Below are 27,968 nucleotides of genomic sequence, written 5' to 3'. Positions count from 1 at the left end.
TTCCTGCTGACAGTTTTGTAATTTCCACTCTAAACAAGGTTAACCTATCCACAGAACATAGAAACATAGAAAATAGGTGCAGGAGGAGGCCATTCGGCCCTTCGAGCCAGCACCGCCATTCATTGTGATCATGGCTGATCGTCCCCTATCAATAACTATCCCTTGACTCCACTAGCCCCTAGAGCTCTATCTAACTCTCTCTTAAATCCATCCAGTGACTTGGCCTCCACTGCCCTCTGTGGCAGGGAATTCCATAAATTCACAACTCTCTGGGTGAAAAAGTTTTTTCTCACCTCAGTCTTAAATGACCTCCCCTTTATTCTAAGACTGTGGCCCCTGGTTCTGGACTCGCCCCACATTGGGAACATTTTTCCTGCATCTAGCTTGTCCAGTCCTTTTATAATTTTATATGTTTCTTTTAGATCCCCCTCATCCTTCTAAACTCCAGTGAATACAAGCCTAGTCTTTTCAATCTTTCCTCATATAGCAGTCCCGCCATCCCAGGGATCAATCTCCGTTTCAAATGGGCACTTTACAAGACTCATTAAGTCAGCAGTAAAGTAGTGGTTCTGGCAGGTCAAAATACTCGAAAGAAGAAGCTAAAAGGAAGCATTATTTGGTTGCTGGGAACGAGAGAAGAAAAAGACAATAAATATACAGAGTGACAAGGAAGACAAATATCTTGATCAAAGGGGAGGCAAAATACCCATACAATTAAGCCTAAAGAAGATTCATCTTATATAGGATTATCAAAGCTTAAGATAGATAGATATATCCTGATTGTAAACAACGCACAGGGAGGAGTTATTGTGCAGAGATCAAAGTTATGTTTGGTGGTCTGTAATTGGCTGATGGAGGTAGAAATTATGCAACTAATCTGCAGAACCAATGAAGCCGATTTGAAGATTAACATGCTGGGGGGGATTCCAGGAGCTGCGTAAAGAAACGGTAAATTAATGGAAAGACAATGCCAGGTTCACCTGTAGAAAAGAGGGAATCAAGTTGGCATCTATTGCCAGTCCTATACCAACAATGGTTAAGGAAGTGCCCAGCAAATAACAGCATACTTTTGGCGCAGTATACCAACAGAAGTACGTAAATTACAATGAATACTAGAAAAGTAAATGAGAATAAAAGTTATTTGGCAATAGTCTAGTAGGTTCCAGATGGACAAAACAACAGGAATAGATCAGAGTGCAAAGTTAGAAGGGGAATGGCGGGAAATTCTGTCCATCTTGTATTAAACACAAAACAACTGGAATTGCTGGAATCTCTCCACGGGTCAGGCAGGATCTATGGAAGGAGAAACAGAGTGAACATTTCTGGTTGAAGACATTTCAGCAGTGTCCTGATGAAGTCTTTAATCTGAAGTCTAACTCTGTTTCTCTTTCCACTGATACCGCCTGGCCTACTGAATGTTTCCAGCCTTTTTTTTTCAATTGGACTTGCACCATGTTTATATTTCAGATCTGGGTGGCGGAGAATATTTTCATTGTCACTTTTCGTGGAGCATCTCATTTTGGGAGTTGATGAAATACATAGTAAATTGCAGAACATGGTTGTAATCTACGCTGTTCGACTTGCAAAGGTACCATTAGGTGTTATGAATCGCTCTTACTGTTTTTATTTACCTATGGTGTTTACTTACGTGCAATTTGACATTATGCAGTAGTCATGATAATTTAACAATCAAGTTTAAAAAAACCAAAGCATTTTTCACGCTGCTGGTATAATTATGTTTGAATTTAATTTCAAGTAATAATGGCACAGTATCATTTCAGTGACTAACACAATATTTTTGCATGTCTGAATGGTAATCAGATGTGCTATTTCCATGTCAAATCAGCTGATATTCTTTCAAGGCTTAGGACTTTTTAATCAGTAGCATATGAACATGGTTATTTATAAATGTCAGCTTCTGTAAGGCCGGCATTACAATTGTATTTGATTCCATTTTTTACTTTTGCAGAGTCTGAACAGTAACTCTGATTTGAGATTGCAAGATCCCTTTCAGGCTGTGATTACGATCCTAAGGGAATGCAAACGTGATGCAGGATGTCTGTTTTTCAGGTAAGAGAGTTCGTACAATAATTATGAGGGACGTGTTTTAATTCTATGTGTTACACCGAGCTCATTGTGTCACTCTCACATTTGTAATACATAAATGACCTCTCAAGGTTGTTGATCAGTGAAGGTCTCCGTTGTCGTTGGGGCTGAGCAACGTGGAGCGGCCTCCAGCAGGAACGACCTAGGGCTCCAGTCGCGGAGCTGCGGACCTACTCACCATCGTAGAGCTGGCCGAGTTCGGAGCGGGAGGAGCGGTGGTGGCGCGCTGCTGCGACCGGACCCCCGGAGATTCGGAGGCTTACCGCAGGTCTGGTGGACAGAAACACCGGGAGCCCGTGGGTCCCTGCTGGGGGACCGCTTTTCGGGGCTTCCGCAACGGCGACTTCTCCCGCCCGAGTTGCGGGGTCGAAGAGTACCTGGAGCGGGGCCTTACATCACCGCCCCGCGCGGCTTGGAATGGCTGCGGGACCAACAACAAGACCCGGAGTGCGGCCTTGCATCACCCGGCGCGGCGTTAATGGCCGCGGGACAATTACCATCGCCCGCCGGGGGCTTTGACTCTGACATCGGGAGGGGAATGGGGAGTGCAGGGGAGGGATACGTTTTTGCCTTCCATCACAGCGAGGAGGAGATGCGCTGTGATGGATGTCTGTAAATTGTGTTGTGTCTTGGGTCTTTTTCTTGTGTGTATGACTGCAGAAAACAACATTTCATTTGAACCTCAATGAGGTTCAAATGACAAATAAAATTGTATTGTATTGTATTGTATTGATCCTGAGGGGATAAATTTCTCTCTTGAAATCATGTACTGTACAGTACATGCAAAGAATGTGCACTTTGAGGAAATAAATTAATTGCTGGGGGAACTAAGTGGATCAGGTAATGCAGTGGATCAGGTGGCGCAGCGGTAGAGTTGCTGCCTTTCAGCATCAGACACCCGGGTTCGATCCTGACTACGGTCGCTGTCTATATGCAGTTTATACGTTCTTCCTGTGACCTGCGTGGGTTTTCTCTGGGATCTCCAGTTTCCTACCACACTCCAAAGACGTACAGGTTTGTAGGTGTGTGGTTTGTTGGTGTGGACTTGGTGGGCCGAGGGGCCTGTTTCCATTCTGTATCTCTAAACTAAAAATGTCCATGGAGATGAATGGACAATCAATGTGTTGGGTTGAAATTCTGCTTCAAGACTGACACATGGTTTCAACCTGAAACATCCATTTCCTCCCATGGATTCTGAGTTCCTCTGGCAGATCATATTTTCTGCTCTAGATTCCAACATCTACAGTCTCTTGTGTCCCTATATTTTTAGAGCATTCCCTAAAAATAGCATTCCATCGCTAACCAGGAGATTATTTAGCATTTCAAGCTAATCTTTTTTGCAGTTTTCTGATTTCAGGCTGCATACAGAACAATGATAGAAAGCAAATTGTACATATTACTAGGCATAGCGAAAAATACAGGATTTCTTAAGTTATTATCTGAACAGCTGTCAAAAGATCTACATGTAATTTAATTTTACTGTTGAAGGTAGACACAATGCTGTAGTAACTCAGCGGGGACAGGCAGAATCTCTGGAGAGAAGGAATGGGTTACGTTTCGGGTTGAGAGCCATCTTCAGACTTTTTCAGACTATTAATTTTATTGTTGATCTTTTATTGTATTGTAGATACGGTCTGCAAGAATGTTCAGTTTGCTTTGGAGAACTCAACAATCCTGTATTGCTTCCATGCGATCATCTTTACTGCTTAAACTGCATTAAGCAGTGGTTCGCATCAGGAGATGTATACTGCCCATGTTGCCGCACTGCTGTGGCTAATGATTATGTACCAGAGGCGTCCGAAGAAATAAGGTATTCTATAGGTGTTACGAAATTGGTTGATTTCAATTTATTAGAACAAAGAGTAGGGATTAACGGGTCTCTTTCAGAATAATAATAATAATAATAATAAATGTTATTTATGGGCGCCTTTCAAGAGTCTCAAGGACACCTTACAAAAATTGAGCATGTAGAGGAAAAACATGTAAGGGGAATGAAATAAATAGTAAAGACATGACTAGTACACAAAGTAAAGACAAAATTCAATACAAAACACAGTATGAGGCAATTAATGCACAGATGAAAAGGGACGGGGACGTGGGGCTAAGGATAGGCAGAGGTGAAGAGATGGGTCTTGAGGCGGGACTGGAAGATGGTGAGGGACACGGAATTGCGGATCAGTTGGGGGAGGGAGTTCCAGAGCCTGGGAGCTGCCCTGGAGAAGGCTCTGTCCCCAAAACTGCGGAGGTTGGACTTGTGGATGGAGAGGAGACCGGCTGATGTGGATCTGAGGGACCGTGAGGGTTGGTAGGGGGAGAGGAGGTCAGTGAGATATGGGGGGGCCAGATGGTGGAGGGCTTTGTAGGTGAGGACCAGGATTTTGTAGGTGATCCGGTGGGAGATGGGAAGCCATTGAAGTTGTTTGAGGACTGGAGTAATGTGATGCCAGGATTTGGTGTGGGTGATGAGTCGGGCGGCTGCGTTCTGGACCACTAGTTCTGGACCACTAGTCACTGACCACTAGTCACTGCTTGCCATAGAATGGCAAGCAGTGACTAGTGGGGTACCGCAAGGCTCGGTGCTGAGATTGCAGCTATTTACAATATAAATTAATGATTTAGATGAAGGGATTAAAAGTAACATTAGCAAATTTGCAGATGACACAAAACTCGGTGGTAGTGTGAACTGTGAGGAGGATGCTATGAGGATGCAGGTTGACCTGGACAGGTTGGGTCAGTGGGCAGATGCAGTTTAATGTGGATAAATGTGAAGTTATCCACTTTGGTGGAAAGAACAGGAAGGCAGCTTATTATCTGAACGGTGTCAAGTTAGGAAAAGGGGAAGTACAATAAGATCTGGGTGTCATTGTACATCAGTCACTGAAAGTAAACATGCAGGTACAGCAGGCAGTGAAGAAAGCTAATGGCATGTTGACCTTCATAACAAGAGTAGTTGAGTACAGGAGCAAAGAGATCCTTCTGCAGTTATACAGGGCCCTGCTGAGACCACACCTGGAGTATTGTGTGCAGTTTTGGTCTCCAAATTTGTGGAAGGACATTCTTGCTATTGAGGTAGTGCAGCGTAGGTTCACAAGGTTAATTCCCAGGATAGCGGGAATGACATATGTTGAAAGAATGGAACGACTGGAATTTAGAAGGATGAGAGGGCATCTTATTGAAACATATAAGATTATTAAGGGATTGGATACGCTAGAGGCAGGAAACGTTCCTGATGTTGTGGGAGTCCAGATCCAGGGGCCACAGTTTAAGATGAATTGGTAGACCATTTAGAACAGAGATGTTTCCACCCACAGAGTTGCTAATCTGCGGAATTCTCTACATCAGAAGGCAGTGGAGAGTGATTCTCTGGGTGCTTTCAAGAGAGAGTTCGATAGTTAAAGATAGCGGAGTCAAGGGATATGGGGTGAAGGCAGGAACGGGGTACTGATTGTGCTTGATCAGCCATGATCACAGTGAATGGCGGTGCTGGCTCGATGGGCCTAATGACCTACTCCTGCACCTATTGTCTATTGTTTAAATAATGATAGAGCGCAACAAACTTGATCTCGCTAGTAACACAAAATATATTTATTTGCTGAGAGGATTCTTCATAATTCATTTGTTATAAGATTTGTAGTTACTGGTTTGGAATGATAAGCCAGAATCAGATCACAACACAATTGTAGCAAGGGTTGTTTTACTACTTAAGTACTAGCTACATTACTGTTGATTTCTTAATCTTTGGCACTAATGAAAATCACGAACCAGGCCTTACTGATATAAGGTCTTGAAAGCATATTTCCCAGATTGAGTATTATGTGCATATGAAACATTTTAAACATAAAAATAATTTACGAAATTTTATTAATCAAAATTAAAAAATGATTGTTCTTTATTTGAATTTCCCCATATTCTTGCCACTGCCTTTAGCTTGGTTTAGAGATGGGAATTAGTTGTCAATAGTGAAACTTATTGTTCGCAATAATTTCTTGTTAAAACCAACATTTTGATGAATTCCTTACCTAATATTAGGATCTAAAATGCAAAACTGAGTCCATCAAATGCAGACTTACTGCATGTCTTCAAAATCATTTAGTGTACACTCAATTTCACAAACAATCTGAAAGAAAATAACATTTTTTTTGATTCTTTAAAGTAACTGTGCTATATTGCAGAAGTAGCTGAATATTTACACTGCCATGATTTTTTATTTCTATTACAGTGAAGCTGTTTCAAAAGTAATCCTATTTTGCAAGAGGTGTGATGCATTTTTCATAGCTTTGGTTTCCATGGTCTGCTTCAAAGATAACTCACCACCAACAAAAGAAGTGGTTCACGATCTACTGTCTCTGCTACTTTTTCTAAAAAAGGCAGATCCCAGCGTCTCAGACAAAGGTTAGACTACTTTGAAGGAGTTATGTAATTCCTATTATTTTGGTTAGTGGGGTGGTTGCACAGTCTGTTTAGTCTCCTCACTCCTTGTATCTGGGTGACAAGAGTCCAGCGTGAAAGGAACTTGATAGGAATTAGAGTAGGTTTAATATTTTAACATTTGGTTGGATTCAATGTCAGTGCATGGATATCAGCCAGTGGGAAGATGTGGGGTGGTTTGAGGGAGAGCCATCACAAGAGGTGAGTATGTAATCAGATGATCTACCTGATGTAGTTGTACTGATGGTGATAGTGTTTTTCTTTGCAACTAGCCTATACGTTCTGTGGGCCACACCTGCATGATGGAAAATCATGGCAATGGCATTGAATATTGCTGGATCTGGATTCATTATACCTGTCCAGATGCCTCCATGCATTAGCATGTCAGATTCACATTGGTGACAAAAGGGATAAAATAAGTCTGGAAGACATTATTAAGTCGATCAGCATCTATGGGCATATGATACAATAGAACTTTATTTATCCCAGGAGGGAAATTGATTTGCCAACAGTCATAAAACACAAGATACATGAAATTAAAGTGACGAATGGGAAGGATTGGGGATGTTCAAAGATTGGGGGGCGGGCAATCTATCCCACAAAGAAGGGGGAGGAGTTGTACAGTTTGGTAGCCACAGGGAGGAAGGATCTCCTGGGATGTTTTGTACTGCGTCTTGGTGGAACCAGTCTGTTGCTGAAGGTGCTCCTCAGGTTGACCAGTGTGTCATGGAGAGGCCAAGCTGTATTGTCCAAGATGCTCCACAGTTTGAGGAGCATCCTCCACTCCAAGACCACCTCCCATGAATTCATCTGTAGTTTAACTTGGCATCATGTTCTTCTTGGACAATGTGGGCCAAAGGGCTTGTTCCTGTGCCATACTGTCCTATATATGTTCTGTGTTCTATCCACCTAATTTTCTGGGTGATGATTGGATTGAAATGTGGGAATGTGCATCAGAGGTGGAGATGGAGCAGATTATTAAAGGGGAGCTGTTAAAACTATCTCTGCTTTGCTGACCTGGTAGTGTCTGATGCTACAGAATGCAATTGAAATTGAAAGTATTCTGTTACTCAGTAAAGGTGCCCTTCACGTAGAATTAAAGGAAAAAAGTTGGTTAACTGGGCAAAGTTGAATGAGTTGGTTAGCTCTTGGGAAGGTCGTTTTTAAAACTGAGTCCTAACTACTAAAGTTTCTATATTCATTGATTTCAACAAAAAAATTATCAGTTATGCTCTCGATGTACAATGAAAGTATTAAGAAAGATTAATAGTTTCAGTTTAGTTTAATTTATTGTCACGTGTACCGAGGTACAGTGAAAAGCTTTCTTTGCTTGCTAACCAGTCAGCAGAAAGACAATACATGATTACAGTCAATCCACTTACAGTGTATAAATACATTATAAGGGAATAACAAGGTAAAGTCAGCAAAGTCCGATCAAGGATAGTCCGGGGATCACCAAAGAAGTAGACAGTAGTTCAGCACTGCTCTCTGGTTGTGGTATGATGATTCAGTTACCTGATAACAGCCGGGAAGAATCTGTTTTGTAGAATTGATGATATGAGTGTTTGTTTCTATGGAGATAATCTAATATTGTTTCTGTCATGGATTCTTCTGGAATGGGAGATCTCCCCATGTGATTTTTTCAAACTGGCTGTGGAACCTTTCATTGCAGGTTTGTTCCCACTTCCTGCTGTGGAGCAGTTGCTTTGGCATTTACCTTAGCAGCTTTCAACTCATTCAGTAGCAGGGAAGCAATTATTTTGGTTGTTGAATGATGCTATCAGTGTTGTAAAACAATACTTAGTACTTAGTCTCACATTTACCTCAAGCATTGCATTGGTTAATTTCCCTTTCTACATCAGTTGCTTTTTCTTTTCCCATAGACTGTTCGTATGCTACGAGACGTCTTTCACCATTTGTTGAGGCCGCTGATCAAAATCCTGTTGTCCGTTCCATTGTTCTTAAACTACTGTTGAAATACAGGTACAATCTATTGTTGGTATTAGTATTACTACTGGTTTGTTGTAAAACTAGAGAAAGTTATGAAAAAAGAGCGGTATTAAATGTGAATATTGAACTTCCATTCCAATTATTTCACTACAACTAGAAAAATTAAATGATGGCATGAAGTCTACATGAGAATTGTGAGTTAGTAAAAAAAAGTTGCAATCAGTTTTTTAATTTCATGTATATTTTTAAAAGTACCTCGTAAACTCCAAACAAAATAAATGGGGACATCTCATGACGGGGTTTTTTTTAAAGAAAATCAAGTGCTGTTTACCACCAATATTGCATTGCTTTAATTTAAGAAATAGTGTTTGTTGTGTCTTAATTACAGTAGTGGCCATGTTTTTTTATTTCAGGAATCAGCATCAGATTAACAAATGTTAAGCTTATGCTTTGTGTATAAATCACCAGAGAGAGGAAATCCTTTCTGTTTAATCATATTTCTCTTGATGCAGTCTCACTGGTCAGGATATTTACTACTTCAATAGAGAACATCGTGTTCCAAGGCGATTTTCATGTTACAGTCTCGTGGTCTTGTTTTATTTATTTTCATGTATTTCACGGATTTCATAGGTTTGCTTCTTCTGATATATTGGTTTCTTAAAAGTTTAAGTTGTTCCAGAGAAAATCCAAAATGAGTTGGAAGTGATTTGTTTTTGGATTCATCAGTAGTTTGAATGAGTTTATTTCAATATTTGACCAACATTCTTTGAGTTGTGGTCATTCTCATGATGATCAGTAATGGTGTCTTTATTTTATATTTATTATTGGTATGATGGTTTTAAACTTTGCTTGGTTTGTTAATGATTTTTGTTATGATTTTGTAATGCTTATTATTCTGAGGAATAAGATGTACATATATTAGGAAATATGGTGGTTGATTGGGGATAGTCAGCGAGAGCTATGTCCATGGCAGATCATGGATCACAAATTTGAATTTAGTTTTTAGAAGATGTAACCGAACGTCAATGAGGGCAGGGCAGTTGATGTCGATATGCACTTCAGCAAGGCCTTTGATAAGATTTCATTAGGTAGGCTACACTGGAAAATTAGATCACATGGGATCCAGGGAAGCTAATTGAATGCACAATTGGCTGGATAGTAGGAAACAGAAATTGATGTGAGGGGTGTTTGAACTGAGGCCTGAGACTAGTGGTGTACCACGTGTCGGTCCTGGGCCCACTGTTATTTGTCATCTATGCCAATGATTTGGTTGAGTATATACAAAGTATGGTTAATAAGTTTGCAGATGACACTAAAATAGGTGATGTTGTAGACAATGAAGAACATTATCAAGAATTATAGCGGGATCTTGATCAGTTAGGTAAGTGAGCCGAGGAATAACAAATTTAACTTTAGTTAGATAAATGCAAGATGTTGTATTTTGTTGAAGTTAAACCGGGACTTTCACAGTGAACGGTAGGGCCATGGGGAGTAAAACAGAGGGACCAAGAAGTACACGTACATAATTCCCTGAAAGTGGCACCAGAGGTAGATAAGGTGTTGAAGAATATTTTTGGCACTCTGGTCTTCATCAGTGAGTATATTGAGTACAGACGTTGGGATATTATGTTGCAATTGTTCAAGACAATGGCGAGGCTGCACTTGGTATATTGTGCTCAGTTTTGGACGCCTTGCTAAAGGAATATACCATTAAACTGGAAAGTGCAGAGAAGATTTTTGAGGATGTTGCCAGGTTACAAGGGGCTGAGTTATAGGGAGCAGTTGGGCCAGATAGGACTTTACGCCTTGGAGCGTAGGAGACTGAGGGGTGGTCTTATAGGAGTATAAAAAACATGAGGGGTATAGATAGGGTGAATGCACACAGTTTTTTCCAAGGGTTGGGGAAATCAAGAATTAGAAGGCATAGGTTTAAGGAGAGAAAGGAAATATTTAATTGGAACCTGAGGGTCAGCTTTTTCACACAGTGGTGGCATGTCTATTGAATGAGCTGCCAGAGGAAGTAGTCAAGTGCAATAACAACATTTAAAAGGCATTTGGACAGGTACACGGTTAGGAAAGGTTTACAGGGATATGGGTCAATCATAGGCAAATGGGAAAAGCTTAAATTGATCCTCGATTAGCATGGAGGCTGGTTTCATGCTCTAAGACGGTGACTCTATAAATTCCAGTTTTCAATATTTCATTAATTTAAAAAAAATGTTTATCTTTCAGTTTTGATGACATTAAAAATTACCTGCAGGATTATCTATCTGCATTTCAAAACACAAAAATATTTCAAGAAAGTGAGACTGAACTCTATGCATTGTTTCTGAATTGTTTGGAGGTATGTTTATCCTGTGTCATTGCTACTCATCTTGATTTAGTTACACTATAATACAGCATAAGTTCCCAGCAGTTTCTGGAGTAGAGCCGGTTACATTTTCTGGTTTGCTATGTAAACGATTGATAGCTGTCAATATTTTCTTGATGTCATGATGTATGGTTGATGTTATTGAAGTTATTCCTGTTTTGGACAATACATAATCAATGATTGCACATTATCCCACAATATTCCACAGGTTGCTCCACGGAACAGGCATCCTTTAATTAAAACTGGAAGTTGAACTTTGATTTTTATTATTAGCGGTTATGGGCTTGTCCCACCTAGGCGACTCTTTTGGCGAGTGCCAGAGACTAGTTTTAATGGAATTCACCTACGACACCTGGCGACAACGTACGACAGCACTTACGACAACATCTACCACAACCTATGACAGCATAAATTGTTGACCACAGTCGCCTGTAGTCGTCCAAAAAATCGCCTAAGTGGGACGAAGTTAATGAAAAACACAAAATAATTTACTACCAGTAAAATAATTTAATTCAAGTAAAATAACTTTTAAAAACTATCTGGTGAGTTGATTTTGTGCTGGTGCTATACTTGTTCCTTTGTTACTGAAACTCTTAACAGATCCTCATTTATAAACTGATTTAGATTTGTGATTGTGATTTGTACACTTACAAATGTCATAAACACTGAGCAACCTGAGGGATATTGTGCAATACAGGGAGATATTGTGTGAGGAATACCCTCAATAACATCATCCAAAAGCATCAATCAAGAATCATGACATCAAGCAACCTTGGCAGCTATCACCTTAAAAAATCGTCTTGTATACCAAGCCAGAAAATATAACTCAAAGTAAATATCCAGAAATTAGAATTCTCTGCTCAAAATGATGGTGGAGGCCAGATGATTATATATATTTAAGGTACAGATTAATATTTGTAAGATTGAGAAATTAAGGGTAATGGGGGAATGGGCACAGAAAAGGAATTGAGGCTGGGATAGGTTATCCATGATCATGTTGAATGGCGGTGTAGGCTTGAGGGACCAGGTGATCCACCTCTGCTATTACTTTCTTTTTCTTGTGTACCATTCTAACATCTCTGTCTTTAGTAACACATGTTGCATTTTCAGGGCTATCATTTAGACATTGTCATTTCTGTGCCGTAACCTGAACAGTTAAATTCAACCATTTGTACGTCAAAGAGAATCTGTGTAACTCTTTCATCCATTCTTTCTTCAATTCTTACTCAGAAAGAATATAGGATACATTCACTTTCTGTAATGTATATATGTAATTAATAAGCCATTTTACTCCATGTTTAGGATTCAATTTACGAAAAATCTCAGTGGTGTACAGTGCAAGAAAAAATTGCATATCTAGCCCAAGAGGGTGAATTCCTTCAGATGTACATTCAACATAAGAGGAAACAGATGACAATAGAAAAGCTACAGATAATTGCCCGGATTCGCCTCTGTTTTGACACTGCTTCCCAGCTACTTTGTGAATCGTGTGACACACTTGGTAATACTGGATTTTATCTTTATTCAATCCATCGTTTGAGAAGAGCATGATCACTTTGCGTCCAACTAGATTGGTCAACACACCAGTATTTAAAATTTGCTGATCTACATTCCCAAGAACATTTCCTCTGTACACATGTACACAAACAATATGTGGGATATTTTCAGTTCTGGTCTTTGATTTGACATCATTTAACTGAGCAATAACTAATAATAGTTGTAGGGGCTAGAAAGAGCACACTTCACTTGACTTCATGTCAAAGTATTCAGTGAAATGCTGAATCTCCTTATACTTCTATGAAAGTTGAGGCGCAGCCTTCGTGATTACATGTATGTGCTGAGCTCAGGACAGGTCATCAGAGATGTTATCATCCAGTAATTTGAGCTGCTAACTCTTTCCACTGCCAACCCACCAGTCAAAACTGACACGTGTATCTGATGCATAACAATGCCAATTTCCATCTATCAACATCTTTAATTAACAATAGAAGTAATTGGTAAGCATAAATGTATTCTTAATTTGGTAGATGGGCCATGTTAAACTTTAATTTTTACTGATTTGTATTTCCAGATCAGGATTCAAAATATGCACGTGCAAAAGAAACTTTCCTACATTGCATTAAGAGTGTGATTCTCAATCGAGGAAATGATTGGTTCAAAATTTATCTTGTGCGAAAGTTGTGTAGTCTAAATGGAATAGAGTTCGTCCAGGAGCTCATAATGAATGACCAATTTTCATGGATCTTTCCCAAGGAAGTTTTACAAAGGGTACAAATAATAAACTGTTCATTATTGACCCATGGTTGGTTTGGTTAAGATTAGTTGCAATTGTCTTCTTTGCTTTAGTTGAAATTGTTTCCTTCTCATGCCAGAAAACTTGAGTAAAATTACAAAAATATATATTTTTTCTTAATATGTTGCTTCTGCTAGTATGTTGTAGCCCATTGTACTGCACCTTTAGGATTCTACTCATGAAATATCCTGAAAGAAAGAAAGACATTGCAAGAAATAAATATTTATCTAGTCTAGCCCATGAGGGAGTATTCCCACAGATGTACATTCAACATAAACAGGCTACAATAGAAACATAGAAAATAGGCGCAGGAGTGGGCCCTTCGGCCCTTCGAGCCTGCACCGCCGTTCAATATGATCATGGTTGATCATCCAACTCAGTATCCTGTACCTGCCTTCTCTCCTAACACCGAAGTTATTATTTCCCTGTTGCCCGACAATTTATTCTTTCCCACATGTCCCTCAAGTCTTCTGTGAATCTTTTGCCCTTACTAACACTAAGGCATATTGTGTAGAGATGATAAATAGCTCAGTGATATAGATAATGTTGCCTTTTTTAAGAGTTTCTGGGCAACCTTTAATTCTCATGGAAATATATCCAGTAACATTCAAAGGCCTTTGAATGAGGTATGAAAATGGAGAAAAAGTAATGGATTATGAAGAAATGTTGCAAAATCTCCTGAAAATTACCTTGCTTTATCTTTTTTTTGTTTTCAGAGAGAGAGTACTGGACAAATTGATCGTTACATTGCATGTGGCAAAAATTATCAAACGCTTCGTGATGCTTTATTCAAATCCTTTGTTTCGAGTGAGCCTAAAAGTATTGAAGAAGCTAAAAAGGTATGAGTGAAAATACCTAAAAGTAATTTGGCCTTGAAGCCAGAAAATATTTGCATTCAATTGAAGTGAACTAGCCTAATGCTAATTGGAGTTCAACACTGGTGAAGACTAAAGGGCCTGCTCCACATGGGCCGTCACTAAAGCGACAGGCCGGTAATGACAGTCTTGCGAGAGTCATGCGCCCGCACAGCAGTCTGGAGCACGTGACGTCATTTGAAGATGGACACAAAATGCAGGAGTAACTCAGCGGGACCGGCAGCATCTCTGGAGAGAAGCAATGGATGATGTTTCGGTTCGAGACTTCTTCAGTCTGAAAGAAGGGTCTTGACCCGAAACGTCATCCATTCGTTCTCTCCAGAGATGCTGCCGGTACTGCTGAATTACTCCTGCATTTTGTGTCTATCTTCAATTTTCTTGGCCCCGCTCTGGGAGTAGGAGTGGGGGGGGCGGATCCAGATCCGCAACTGCCGTGAGCCCCAGGCTGAGTTGGACGATCGTTTGCCTGCCGTTGGAGGTGAAACGTTGCGTCGCGCCAGGGTCTTGGGCCTGTCCCACGTTGGCCGTCAGTTATGCGACAGGCCGGTGGCGTGCGAAGATTTTGTGCAGGACCAAGTCCACACTCCTCCACGCCACTCCACACTCCTCCACATCACTCCATGCGCCCGTCCCCGCGCTACCCACGCTCTAGCAGGTCGCGTAAACGGCGTGCGAAAGACAGCCAAGTGGGACAGGCCCTTAACCTTTAATGAATCATTTCATATGTGTGCAAATTCAGTAGGTAGCTTGCAGATGATACAAAGATGAATGGGAAAGTTACTGAGGAAGAACCAATGAAAGGGATGCTGATAGTTAAATGTGAACAAAGAGATTACTCTACAATGTGGTTGCAATATTAAAAATATGGTATTATTTAAGAGTGATTTGTGAGTGTTCAAGGTGTCCTCGTGTAAATCATGGGAAGTTGTCATTTAGTAATTAAAACAAATGAAATGTTAGCTTTTGTTGCAAGAGGGTGGAGTATAAGAGTAAGGAGGTCTTGCTGCATGGTGTGAGCACACATGAGCTATTGTATTTAGTTTTGGACTCCTCAGGTAAGAAATCGTATACATGCCATTGAGGTGTTGCAGCAAAGTTTCTTTAGATGGATTCCTAGTTACGAAGTTGTATTATGAGAAAACGTTGAGTAGAATGTGCCCATAGACGGTGGCGGAGTGGTAGAGTTGCTGCCTTACAGCGAATGCAGCACCGGAGACCCCGGGTTCGATCCCGACTATGGGTGCTATCTGTTTGGAGTTTGTACGTTCTCCCCGTGACCTGCGTGGGTTTTCTCCGATCTTCAGTTTCCTCCCACACGCCAAAGACGTACAGGTTTGTAGGTTAATTGGCTTGGTAAATGTAAAAATTGTCCCTAGTGCGTAGGTTAGTGTGCAAGGATCGCTGGTCTGCGCGGACCCGGTGGGCCGAAAGGCCTGTTACCGCGCTGTGTCTCTAAACTAAACTATATTACAAGTAGAAGAGATTACCTCATCAGATTCTGAAATGGCATGAAGGAGTGGATATTTGGACAGTGTATCTTTTGGTGGGGGGGAGGGAATCTAGGAAGGAGAACAGTGGCAGGATTAAGGATTTGCCTTTTAAAATTGTTCTGGCCCAAAGAACTGTGGATCAGAGTAATTAATATATTCAATGCTGAGGTAGATTTTTGGATTACAGAGGAATTGAGAGTAATTAGAATCAGATAGGAAAGCTTGATTTGAGATCAAGGACCAGATTAGCCTTAAACAGCTTCTCCTATTTGTTATGTTACTATGTTTGGAAGGATAGGCTGGACAATAGAATTGTCCGAGTTATTTCTGGAGTGTATGTGATTGGTTGTTCTGCTTTGAAGTAAACTTAACCAAAATTATTTTACATTAGGTTTGCAAATGCTCTTCCAAAGAGAAAGGTGCTCATATGACCCTCGCAATATTCCGGGAATTCACTATTCTGTACGCATCAAGCAAACCAAGCGACCATCCAAACAAAGATGTAAGTCTGGATAATGTGGATTGGATATTAAGTAGCCTGAACACAATGTTGCTGTTTTCTGCTTGTAAACTTTTATATTTACAGAGCATGAGTGATAAGGAATATTTTATAGAACATAGAAGAGTACAGCCTAAGAACAGGCCCTTTCCACAATATTTGTACCGAACAGAAGCAATATCCCTCCATTCCCTGCATATCCAAAAGGATTTGCTTTTTACAACTGATGCCATGATCATATTGAATGGTGGTGTTGGCTCAAAGGGCTGAATGGCCTACTCCTGCACCTATTTTACTATATTTCTAAAGTCTCTTAAATGTTACTATCGATCTGCCTCAACCAGCACCTCTAGCAGTGTGTTCCAGGCAATCTCCACCCCGTGTGTGAAAAATATATATACAGTACTTACTCCCCCCCCCCCCCCCCCCACATCCTGTTTAAACGTTGTCCCTCACACATTAAAGCAATCTAATCTAGTATTTAATTTTTCCATCCTGAGAAAAAGGTTTTGGCTGTCAGCCCTATCTATGCCTCTCATCATTTTATACACTTCTATCAGGTCTTCCCGCACCTCTAGCATTCCAGAGAAAACAATCCAAGTCTGTCCAGCCTCTCCCTGCAGCTAATACCACTTAAGATAGACATAAAATGCTGGAGCAACTCAGCAGGACAGGCAGCATCTCTGGAGAGAAGGAATGGGTGGCCACTTAATCCCGGCAACATTCTGGTAATCCGCTTCTGCACCCTTTCCAATGCCTGTAATGGGATGTCCAGACCTGCACACAGTACTCCAAATATAGCCTAAAGATCTATAAAGTTGCACCATGACTTCCTGACTTATAGTCAATGCCCTGACGAATGAAAGCAAGCAGTGCATATACTGCTTAACTACTCTATCTACTTGTGTTGCCACTTTCAGGGAGTTACTGACTTGGACCCCAAGATCCATCCCTCTGTACATCAATGCTGTTCAGGTTCATGCCATTAATTGTATATTTTCCCATTCGATGTGGCCTCCCAAAGAGCACACCACATTAACAACTCCCATCTGCCATTTCTCTGCCCATTTCTGCAGATAACCTATATCCTGCTGTAAACTTTGACTTTCTCACAGCCTTCATCACAGTCGCAACCCAACGATTTTGATGTCAGCTGCAAATTTACCAACCAACCCATCTATGTTTAGGTCCAAATCATTTATACTTAAATATCACACACGGCAGAGGTCTGTGATATATTATTGAAGAGAATTTGGAAAAGAGCGGCATTATCAGAGGTTGGGAAAAGTTTATATCATGCATTTTCTCCACTCATTAAAACTATCAAACAGTCCAGTATAGCATGACCAGATACAGAGCGAACTCCCCTAATCTTCAAAGTGCAATTCGGTAAATTGTTCGGCACAGATGAATTGGGCTACATTATTGGGCTTTTGCACTGTATAGTTCTGTGACTTCATGACTCTTTATGACAGTAGTTAACTGGTGAAGAAGCCACTTTTAATTCATGCTGAAGTCAGGCAGTTTTAGCAGAGTTACTAGAGGGCAAAATACTAGTAGGGGCAGCGGAGAAAGCCTCGAGGTGGCTCTGGATCAGGAGAGGAGGTCCATGTGGAGGATGTCACCTGATCACAAGTGGTGGTCTGATCAACCACGGCTGAGTTGCATGGGTGTAGGTGTCTGATGTTGAAAGACCCGAAACACCCAATGACCCCAGGTTACATCACTGATAATGTGGTCAGGAGCATCAACAGATGTATTGTTATCAAATAGGAGGCATAGCTTTAAGATGAGAGGGGCAAAGTTTAAAGATGATGTACGGGGCAAGTTTTTTACACAGACGATGGTGAGTGCCTGAAATGCGCTACCAGGGGTGGTGGATGAAGCAGTTACGTTAATGGCGTACAAAAGGGTTGGATAGGTATATGGATATGTACAGAATGGAGGGATATGGGTTATGTGAAGGTAGATAAGTGATGGTCTTGGCAACATTAATGTGCACTGTCTTTTTATCTGGGAATATTTTTTGTGATTGTTCAGCTCTGCAGATTTGGCTCCAACAGAATCATGTTACAAAATGTATTTTTTAGCCCTCAGTTTTATGCTGGATTTAATCCCACATCTGTAAAGACAGTATTCTAAACACACAAAAGTTAGCAGAGTCTGAACCCTGGCAAAAATAACTCTAGTATATCATTTATTTGAAAAGCTGCAATGAAAACAGAGACTTGTTCGGGAGGAATGCTTCCAGTTTTTATTATGTTTAAATTTAACAGCTTCTGATTCTAAAACTTCAAATTCTGATATGATTGCTGAATTTGTGTAGTATTCTTATCTATGTTGCTCCATAGACCCACCGTATAGTGATGTAAATTATATCTGAAAATGAAAAGTTTCATGTTCAAGGACAAGAAGGCAGATTATTATCTGAATGGTGCCAGATTAGGAAAAGGGAGGTGCAATGAGACTTGGGTGTCCTTGTACATCAGTCACTGAAAGTAAGCATGCAGGTACAATAGGCAGTGACGAAAGCAAATGGCTTATTGCGCTTCATAGCGCGAAGATTTGAGTATAGGAGCAAGGAGGTCCTACTGCAGTTGTGCAGGGCCCTGGTGAGACCATACCTGGAGTATTGTGTGCAGTTTTGGTCTCCTAATTTGAGGAAGGACGTTCTTGCTATTGAGGGAATGCAGTGTGGGTTCACCAGGTTAATTCCCGGGACTGATATATGAAGAAAGAATGGATCGACATGGCTTATATTCACTGGAATTTAGAAGGATGAGAGGATATCGTATAGAAACATATACAATTCTTAAGGGATTGGACAGGCTAGATGCAAGAAAAATGTTCCCGTCATTGGGGAGTCCAAAAATAGGGGTCACATTTTAAGAATAAGGGGTAGGCCATTTAGGACTGAGAATTGTGAATCTGTGGAATTCTCTGCCACAGAAGGCGGTGGAGGCCAATTCACTGGATGTTTTCAAGAGGGGATTAAATATAGCTCTTAGGTCTAACAGAATCAAGGGATATGGGGAGAAAGCAGGAACGGGGTACTGATTTTGGATGATCAGCCAGGATCAAATTGAATGGTAGTGCTGGCTTTCCACTTACTGGTTAACACGCAACATAAACTAAACTGTTAGAGTAGCAATGTTACAAAATTTTGAGATTTTAAAAATCAAGTCTGTAATTTATCCCATCAGATAAAGCATAAAAATAAGTTTAATTTGACACCTAATTCACTTTCATATCTCAAGTATTTAAAAAGTTATGGCCATTTTCATACTCGGAAATGAGCATCTTGTTCCCTATTGATTTTCTATGGAGATAACAAAAAAGTTGTGATCGTGAACAGTCAAAAGCCCATAACTTTCTTAAAAATTAAGAGAACTGAATGAAATTTTCAGTTATCATAGATTGAAGCATTCTGAAACAAATATAAAATAATCTTACTTGGATGACCTGAAATTAAAGCATATAATTAGTTAGTTACCTGATTGTAGCTAATTTCAGACTTCAATTACTAGATCTAAACATCTATCCATTTCTTAATAAATTATTAACATTTTTAAATAGCCTAAATGTCCAAATAATATTCACAAATAATTCACAATAAAACATGATTTTTAAATCTCATTTACATTAATTTATAGACCAAATGGAAGGAATTCAGTGTTCAATTGCTGTAAATAAATGCCCATTTAAATCAGCTTTCCAGTGGGTCCCTGTGGAACGCGCTGGTTTAGAACGTTCACATTGCGGTAGATTTGTGCCCCAAATGCCCAGAAAAATACTGCGGGATATAATGGGCCCAAATTGAGCTACTCGCAATATTAAATTTTGTATAAAGGGATCTTTAGAAGCCCTTTTTAATGTAAAAATATACAACCTAACTTCTGCTATTTGCTTTATGAGACTCTGCGGTTGCTGGCGGTCGCGGGTTTAGAGATTGATTTTTAAACTACTATAACTATTATTCAAGGCCTTTAAACCTAATAATAGCTTTTGCGACGGGGTCTTCCAGCGATTTTTCGTTAATAATTAACTAGGCTGAACATCTTCGATTTGAACAGCCTAGAGAAAATCGCGTTTTAAACCCGCCCCCTCTAAACGGCGCCAAAATCGCGCACACCCGCAACGGCAGATTTTCAAAGACGCTTCAGGTACGCTTTGCAACATACCTAGTTAGAGTATCTTCACATTGTTTAGTGGTTCAAAAAGATCACTCACCATTGTTCCCTCAAGACCATTTAATGTAGCTAATATAGTTTTAGTTCATATTCTTGTCAATAAGAATTTTATAACACTGCATAACTGGTTAACTCTCCTTTTAAGTATTTTTTTTTACTAAAAGTTACATTGGAGGCACAAGAAACTGCAGATGCTGAATCGTAAAGTACTGAAATTACATTAGTAAGCATACAAGGTCAATTAGGGACTCTAGATTCCTGGATATATAAAAATGTCACTGCAATCTTCATTCTTTAGGATTTTGATTCTTTAACTAACATTTTATTTTGTTCCATTGTTCGGTTTCCCAAGTGAATTTCATTGCTTTTGTTTTTTCAGCAATGTGACTTTATTGCGAAGTACATTGAGGAAGAAAATGTTTTTCACTCTCCCATGTGTAAGAAGTTTGCCATCAGATTACTCAAGAATGACATTCCTGGACTTGAGATTAATCCAGGGCTAAATAGCCAGGAGAGGACGATTATCGAGATAATCATTCATGCAGCAGCTGTCATCTTGTTCAGTGAGGAAAATAGCATCCTGACTCCACTCCAGCATCTATCTTTCCAACCTGCTCTTATGGTGGTATGTTCTTTACCTTATATTATAATTTACCTTTCGGTAAGTGAACATTTTCACAGTTGTTTTTCTCCTGCTTGCCATGTTAAAAGTGAAAATAACTATTGCAATATCTGGACTTCAGACATTTACATTTGCCAAAAATGCTAATTGTTCTTTCAGTTGTAAAAACTGCTGAAAATAAATTCTTGAATATCAAGAGTATAAATGAAAAAATTTCTTCATGTATGAGAAAAACATTACAGCAAAATGAACTTGCCCTTTTGTTAAATATACATTTAGAATACGTTCCTACCCACAATGCCTGAAGATATAAGCATTGAAGCTAGAGGATGGGCTGCTTTACAGAATCATACCTGGTATCGTAAGTAACAAAATCAGCCTTTTTGAGTGCATTTATCCATTTGAAAAATGTTCAGTTTAATCATTGGCAAATATATTTGTTTTTCTTGCCAGAATGCCCAAATGGACATCCTTGCCTTGTAGGAGAGGTAAATTAATATGCTCTATTATTTCTTATTCCTTTATAAACTGTCAGATATTTTCAATGCTTCATACACAAAGTGTGGTTTTGCATTTCTGGTTTCTAATTCTAGTGTGGTCGACCTGTGGAAGTAGCCCGTTGTCCTGAATGCAAAGCTGTAGTTGGAGGACAGAATCACATTCCTGTTAGTGGATTTACTCCAGCTGCTATGTAAGAACATTTTAATTCTGGTCAAAAAAGAGTACTCTTGCATAAATCTAATCAAACTGTTACATGCAAGCCATGCTACTATCAAATGGATACTTGGAACCTTTTAAATTTTCTAAAATTAGCTTGTTTTTTTACCCAGTGAGAGAGATTATAACCTCTGATATTGTGTTCCGTTTAACAAATATTGTCATGCTGAAGCGTCCAGAAATATAATAAATGAATATAACTGTGATAGCCGTAGTTTAAGGGGTGGACCTTCGCTGTAAACGGTAGAAAAGATTTATAAGGATGTTGCTAGAACTCGTGAGGGAAAGGTTTGACAGGCTCGGACTTTATTCTTTGGAGGGTATGAGGCTGTGGCGTGGTGTTACAAATGTGTATAAAATCATGAGAAAGATAACTAAGTTAAATGCACAGTTTTTTTACCAGGGTCGGGAAATGTGGAGGGCATAGGTTTCAGGCGAAAGGGGAAGGTTTATAATAAACCTGAGGGCAATGTTTTCATACAAGGGTTGTGGGTATATGGAATGAACTGCCAGAAAAAGTAGCTGAGGCAGGTACAATGACAAAGGACAGGTATATGGATACAAATGTTGTAGTGAGATCTGTTCGTAAATGAGACCAGCTTAAGATGGGGCATGTTGGTCCGTATGGACAGGTCGTGCTGAAGAACCTGTTTCCATGCTATCATGCTTCACATGATCTATATGTTGGAAGAATCAAAACAACAGTACTATAGGATTATATTCACTTCAATGATTATAACAGTTCAGAAATGCACTTGATCAAACCTTGTGAAAGACAATTTAGAATTGGCAATAAATGCTAGTCTTCCAATGATGAATACATTTCATAAATAGTTTTTTTTAAAAGAAAAGGTAGACTGATTATTTTCCCAATTGATACAAAGTAATTTAATCAGTCAAAAGCTTTCCTTCAACTAACTTGTTGACACACATCATTTTAGGTATGAATGCCAGATTTGGGGATTCTAAGCCAGTGGTGATAAGGAGTTGCTGATTCCAGCTCTTTGGATCAGCTGACAATGGGATTTGTTCATTTAAATGATATATGACTGCACTTTATCCAATCTAACATGACTTAAACATTTCTAATCTTTATGAAGGATTAATTAAAGCCAATTTATCTGGTATTTAGGATGGACAAAACACAAACGGGACACATCTTAGGTGATCCCAGGAAAAGAGAAACAATCGTTGCTCCTGACAGACAAATGTCCTTGGTGTCATTTTTACTTGTGCGTCTGATGACACATGTGGCTATGTTTATAGGAACTATGGAGGATGTCAAGGTATTTTATTTATAAGGATTTGGTATTAGTAATCATGCATATCAGTTAAATGCATATGTTTCTAGACAAAATCTAGTTTGAATTGTTAGTATTTTGTATAGACACTGGAGTGGCAGTTTTTGAAAAACCCTGCTCAAACAGTTGTATATTCTGTACTCTGGATATTTTTTTCTCTACCCGTTTTACTTGAGCTTGGCTTGATTGTGTTTGTGTATAGTATTATCTGATTTAATTGGGTAGCATGCAAAACAAAGCTTTTCACTATGGCACGTGAGAATACACATGACAATAATAAACCTCATGTTGACAACAAATCGAACAAACTTAGAGGCGTTGAAGTAAATCAGAAATTGGTGACTATTTTAATAAATGCCTACAAATGTTATAAAGGGGAGTAATATCTGGCACTGTCAGGAGATCTATAGCTTTGCTAGCCTTAGAAAAGTTGATTTAGGAGTGTGAGATGATTCAAGTTTCCTGGTTGATATTTCAGTCGTCTTTAATTAAATATTTGCAAGTAGATTTTCCAATTAATGGTGCTGGATATTTTGATTGTAAAATCTGATTAAAACTAAGAGTAAGTTGTTTCAGCATTGAAAGATTGCAAGAACTTCTATGTTTGACATCAGGATGCATTAATGAATATATATAAATGTCATTATGTACATTCTACCCTCTCATCAAACATTTTACACATAAATTGTGACCAGAAGAGAAACTGTACCATATTCGTGGTCCCTTAGAATTGCTGCTTGGTTCCATGACAAACCTAACAGTAGATAAAATTGAGCCTGAGGTAATATCATGTTTAACCATATCATGGATATTGCAAGTTATTCCACTTTGCAGTGAACTGGAAAAAAAATCATGATTTTTGTCAATTATGTCATCCATGGATATAAAATATAGCCAGCAGGACTAATGAAGGACTAATCAGAATAAAGATGAAAATGAAGTGTGTATACAAGAATAATGAACTAAATCAGGCTAATATACTGGATCTGGTATCGTACTCGAGTTATCATAGAATTTTTAGATATAAATACCCATGTCTCAAAAAAGAGTGATTATTTTGCACAGTTAGTTTGGGATTTTCTTTTAATATGGCACAATACCAACTTGTGCACAAATGTGAGTAGATTGCAAATGTTTTTAAATATTGTACATCCTTAACTTGCACTCAAATTGCAAAATTACCTCAATATGTAAATTATCTTTTTAATTTTTTTGTTCTACATTCTTTTCCACAGTCAATAGAACAAATTATAAAACCACAAGTTCAAAATCCAAGGGACTTTCTCTGGTGTCATATCAAGAAAGACATAGAACAGCTCAGGAATTCACTGGCAAAGACTATCGATGAAACGGCAATAGTTGTTCATCTCTTTCTCCGCCAACTCATTCATCAAAAGAAGCGTAAGTATCTGTGTAATAAAGGAGCAAAATAAGGTCACAAGTATTTAATAGAAGAACAAATGTATTTTTAGTTCTGTCACTAAAATTCACTATCTACTTTTTTAAATATTATTTTTCTAGTCCCTACATTACCAGACCTGTCCACCAAGGTACAAAGGGAAAATTGGGAGAAGTCTATTTCAAAAGAGGTGATAACTCCTGCAGTGGAGGTGAGATTTAATTTGTTTCTGTTTTATTTATATTTAATATTTATAAGTAATATTTAAAATACATGTCCCTGCAACAATACACAACATTTAAAAAAAAAATTAAGTGTGGCAACTATATTTTAGAATTCTGACTAACCTAAATTTGTAAACCCTCTGCTCAGCAGTGGATCTTAAGAGAAAATTCAAGTAGTTATTCACCTTCTTTTATTGACTTCAAACTTCAGATCAGAAAAGCCCAGCATATAATCATTTTTATTGATGGAGCATGCAATGGAATCAGGCTCTTTGGCCCAACCAGTCCATGCCAACCAAGATGCCAATCTGAGCCAGACATATTTGCTGACGTTTGGCCAATATCCCTCTAAATCTTTTCTATCCATTCACCTGTCCAAATGTCTTAAATGGTGTTATTGAACCTGCCCCAACCATTTCCTCTGGCAACCCATTCCACATACGCATTAGCCTCTGCGTAAGATAGTTGCCCTCAGGTCCCTTTTACCTTAAACCTATACGCTGCAGTTTAGGCTAATACTACTAATTCCCATTAATGTTTCTGTTTTACATACTGGGTTACCTGACCTAGACTTAATTGCCTAGACCTAATGAGCACAAAGCAGCACACTTTTCTTAGGATGGTATTCCGTTATGTGATTGAAACAATACACTTCTTTAACCTTGCAAGATTATGTAGTGATAAGCTTGCCAGCAGTCATTTATGCCGTGTTTTCTCTCATCTTCACAAATGATATGCCACATCATCAGATATTGTAATATGATTTCAAGTTGTAACTGTTTTACTGTTTGGTTAGTCGGCATATCCAACATTATTAGACTCAGTTAAAAAGCGAAATGCATACATTAAGAGATGCCCCTGTTTATCTAACAACAAACAATCTATAGGAAAAACTCTTGTTTAGCTTGCAACCCAACATATAAACATTGAATTCCCCAATTTTAGGAAACAAACACACTTCCCCCCTTTTTCTCCCTCCCGCCCTTTCCTGTACCCTGTCCCCACATGGTGGTGAGTATCGTTTCTCTCACAACCCAGCCCCACTTTCCCCTCATCCCTCCTCCCGTCTTCTTCCACCATATCCCTCCCTCTGTCTTTACATCTCACTCCTCTCCTTATCTGACACCCTTTTGCCCCTTTTCATCTCTAGTCTTTGTGCACCCAACTGCCAATCAAACACCTCTCACCTGCACCAACTGGCTGGGCTTTGTCCCACCCACCTCTTTTCCAGCTTCCTCCCCCCTACTACAATCAGTCTGAAGAAGGGTCCAACCCGAAACATCATCTATCCACATCCTCCAAAGATGCTGCCTGGCCCGCTGAGTTACTCCAGTACACTGTGCATCTGCATTTGTTTGTGTCTCTCTTGTTTAAAAATATATAGATTCTACTTGCACATGCAAATATGCCAGTTCAATTGAAATTAGGGAAATATATTTTTGTTTGGATGTTGGAAAATAGATTTCACAGAGGTTCCTCTTAAAAACGTCCATTAAATTAATATTAATGGTTTTCCATGCAAGCAAAATAAAGCATTTTAATTTTTCAAAAATGTCTGTTTCTAGTAATCTCATTTTTTTTCTCAACAATATTCAACATTTTATCTGCATATATTTTGAAAATTTACCTTAATGTAAGAGCGATGAAGGAGTCATGTAAGAAAATAAGCATGACACTATTTCAAAGCATCTCATTGATGCAGTAGAGTATTACCAGAATGCTGCCTAACTGCAAGGAGAGGTTGGACAAACTTCTAGTATTTTCTCGAGAAAGCAAGAGGTTTATAGGAAACTTAATATAAGTATATAGAATTATGAAGGGCATAGATTGGGTAGACTCTCAGAACCCTTTTCCCAGGATGGAAATATCAGAGGCTAGAGGACATAACTTTAAAAGGGGCAAAACTTAAGAGCTGTGCAGGGAAACATTTTTATACAGAGGGTGTTGGGTGCCTGAAACACACATTGTGAGTCGAATGACACAAAATTGCTGGAGAAACTCAGCGGGTGCAGCAGCATCTATGGAGCGAAGGAAATAGGCGACGTTTTGGGCCGAAACCCTTCTTCAGACTGAGAGTTGAATGGTCTGTTCAGTGGTGTACTTTTCTACATTCTAAGCTCTATTGGCTATAAAGCACGTTAGAGGTCCTGAAAACATGAAAGAAACCAACTGAACATTCCTTTTGTTCTATTTTGATTTCAGTCTAGTATTGGAAATATTTTTTTAAACAGTACATGGAAATTTGCATACATGTACTTTTGAAGTGTGATTAGTTTAATTACAGTAGCATCAATTTACCTGTGAACATTTGTTTTAACAGAATCTGGACAGGAAACTTGTGGATATTAACAGCCAGATAAGTCAAGATAAAAGAAGTTGTTCAGATTCTATTGTCCAAATTGTGTACAGTGACCCCCAAACATTCCTTACATTACCTAAAGAGGATGCCTTGTATTGCTCTACTATATGGGCTTGTAGAAAGAGAATTTCTCCTGAACATTTGAGACATATGATGGAGAATAGGGAAGAGAAAGAAAATGTGCCCATCCTGCAGACATTTCTACAAAAGGTATGATTTGTTTTATGATCTATATTCCAGTGAAATACTGTTTATTGTATGTAAAGAGATAGTAGCTTCACATCTCTCTCACCTCACTCGTCCTACCTTCACCCTCACCATCCCTCTCCCCTCTCCCGTTTGCTCCCCCTCTCTCTATTTCTTGCATGTAAAAAGACTGAACTCTAACTTGGTGATGCAAGTTATAATGTGATGATCTTCTGTAATATTTCAATAAACTCTCAATGATCTCCTGATATGTAGGAAGTACAGTTAAGGTTGGTGAAGTACCTGCCAGAATTACTGGCGCTTCAGAATGACTTGACAAAACTATTTCAGAATACAACAGAGGTACCGAAGCGATCCGCTTCTGATTTTCTTCAAACCATCAGCTCTGGTAATTACCTTTTACAGCATGGGATCAGATTCGTTTTTTTTTTGTTGGGTGGGAGAAGCAATTGATGTTAATCCCACTTTTGTTTTGATTTCTTTAGAACCAGTAAGGAGTACATTTACATCCCGAATCTCATGCTTTATCTCTGTGTGGAACCAGCTTCGAACGTTCCTCATTACTAATGGTAAGCATTACTTGTTATTAACTTCAAAACCTAATCCAACATGGTTTATTTTAATTTCTTGTACCACCAGATATATTACATAATTGCTAAATTCTCCATTGGGAAGTAAGTAATCCTATACAGGTAAGACCAAGATTTACATACCAAACTATAACAAGGGCAATTTCCCAAGTTCCCACCGCCATGCTGATCTCAGAGTGCATTGGCAAATCAGTGACAGTATCTTACAGATTTCCACATTTGCAAGGGCTATGGAAAAACAGGATCTGCTATTGCCCAAACAGAGCAACATTTGTGACATATTCCTTCTTAATCAAGACCATTCATCTTGAATGCGATGATATTGTAGAACTCATTTCTAACTATTA

The 27,968-nt window shown here is 39.1% G+C and overlaps 1 protein-coding gene across 1 annotated transcript in view; it reads left to right on the top strand.

Annotated features, from left to right (window-relative positions):
- The window catches only part of LOC116987734 (E3 ubiquitin-protein ligase rnf213-alpha-like), a 145,335-nt gene that overhangs the window by 102,271 nt on the left and 15,096 nt on the right, over window positions 1-27,968 (top strand). Inside the window, exons 31-51 of the mRNA XM_033043966.1 lie at window positions 1,468-1,588; window positions 1,970-2,070; window positions 3,734-3,916; window positions 6,326-6,498; window positions 8,418-8,517; window positions 10,717-10,828; window positions 12,158-12,356; window positions 12,927-13,123; window positions 13,865-13,987; window positions 15,905-16,015; window positions 20,582-20,827; window positions 21,104-21,185; window positions 21,278-21,312; window positions 21,418-21,515; window positions 21,638-21,653; window positions 22,654-22,827; window positions 24,078-24,243; window positions 24,364-24,452; window positions 26,786-27,034; window positions 27,287-27,419; window positions 27,517-27,600. Coding sequence (XP_032899857.1) covers window positions 1,468-1,588; window positions 1,970-2,070; window positions 3,734-3,916; window positions 6,326-6,498; window positions 8,418-8,517; window positions 10,717-10,828; window positions 12,158-12,356; window positions 12,927-13,123; window positions 13,865-13,987; window positions 15,905-16,015; window positions 20,582-20,827; window positions 21,104-21,185; window positions 21,278-21,312; window positions 21,418-21,515; window positions 21,638-21,653; window positions 22,654-22,827; window positions 24,078-24,243; window positions 24,364-24,452; window positions 26,786-27,034; window positions 27,287-27,419; window positions 27,517-27,600 — 2,792 coding nt within the window. The remainder of the gene's footprint in view (window positions 1-1,467; window positions 1,589-1,969; window positions 2,071-3,733; window positions 3,917-6,325; window positions 6,499-8,417; window positions 8,518-10,716; window positions 10,829-12,157; window positions 12,357-12,926; window positions 13,124-13,864; window positions 13,988-15,904; window positions 16,016-20,581; window positions 20,828-21,103; window positions 21,186-21,277; window positions 21,313-21,417; window positions 21,516-21,637; window positions 21,654-22,653; window positions 22,828-24,077; window positions 24,244-24,363; window positions 24,453-26,785; window positions 27,035-27,286; window positions 27,420-27,516; window positions 27,601-27,968) is intronic.

The sequence above is a fragment of the Amblyraja radiata genome, chromosome 26, assembly GCF_010909765.2.
Source record: "Amblyraja radiata isolate CabotCenter1 chromosome 26, sAmbRad1.1.pri, whole genome shotgun sequence".
Classification (NCBI taxonomy): Eukaryota; Metazoa; Chordata; class Chondrichthyes; order Rajiformes; family Rajidae; genus Amblyraja; species Amblyraja radiata.
This window is presented reverse-complemented; position numbering and strand designations above follow the sequence as displayed.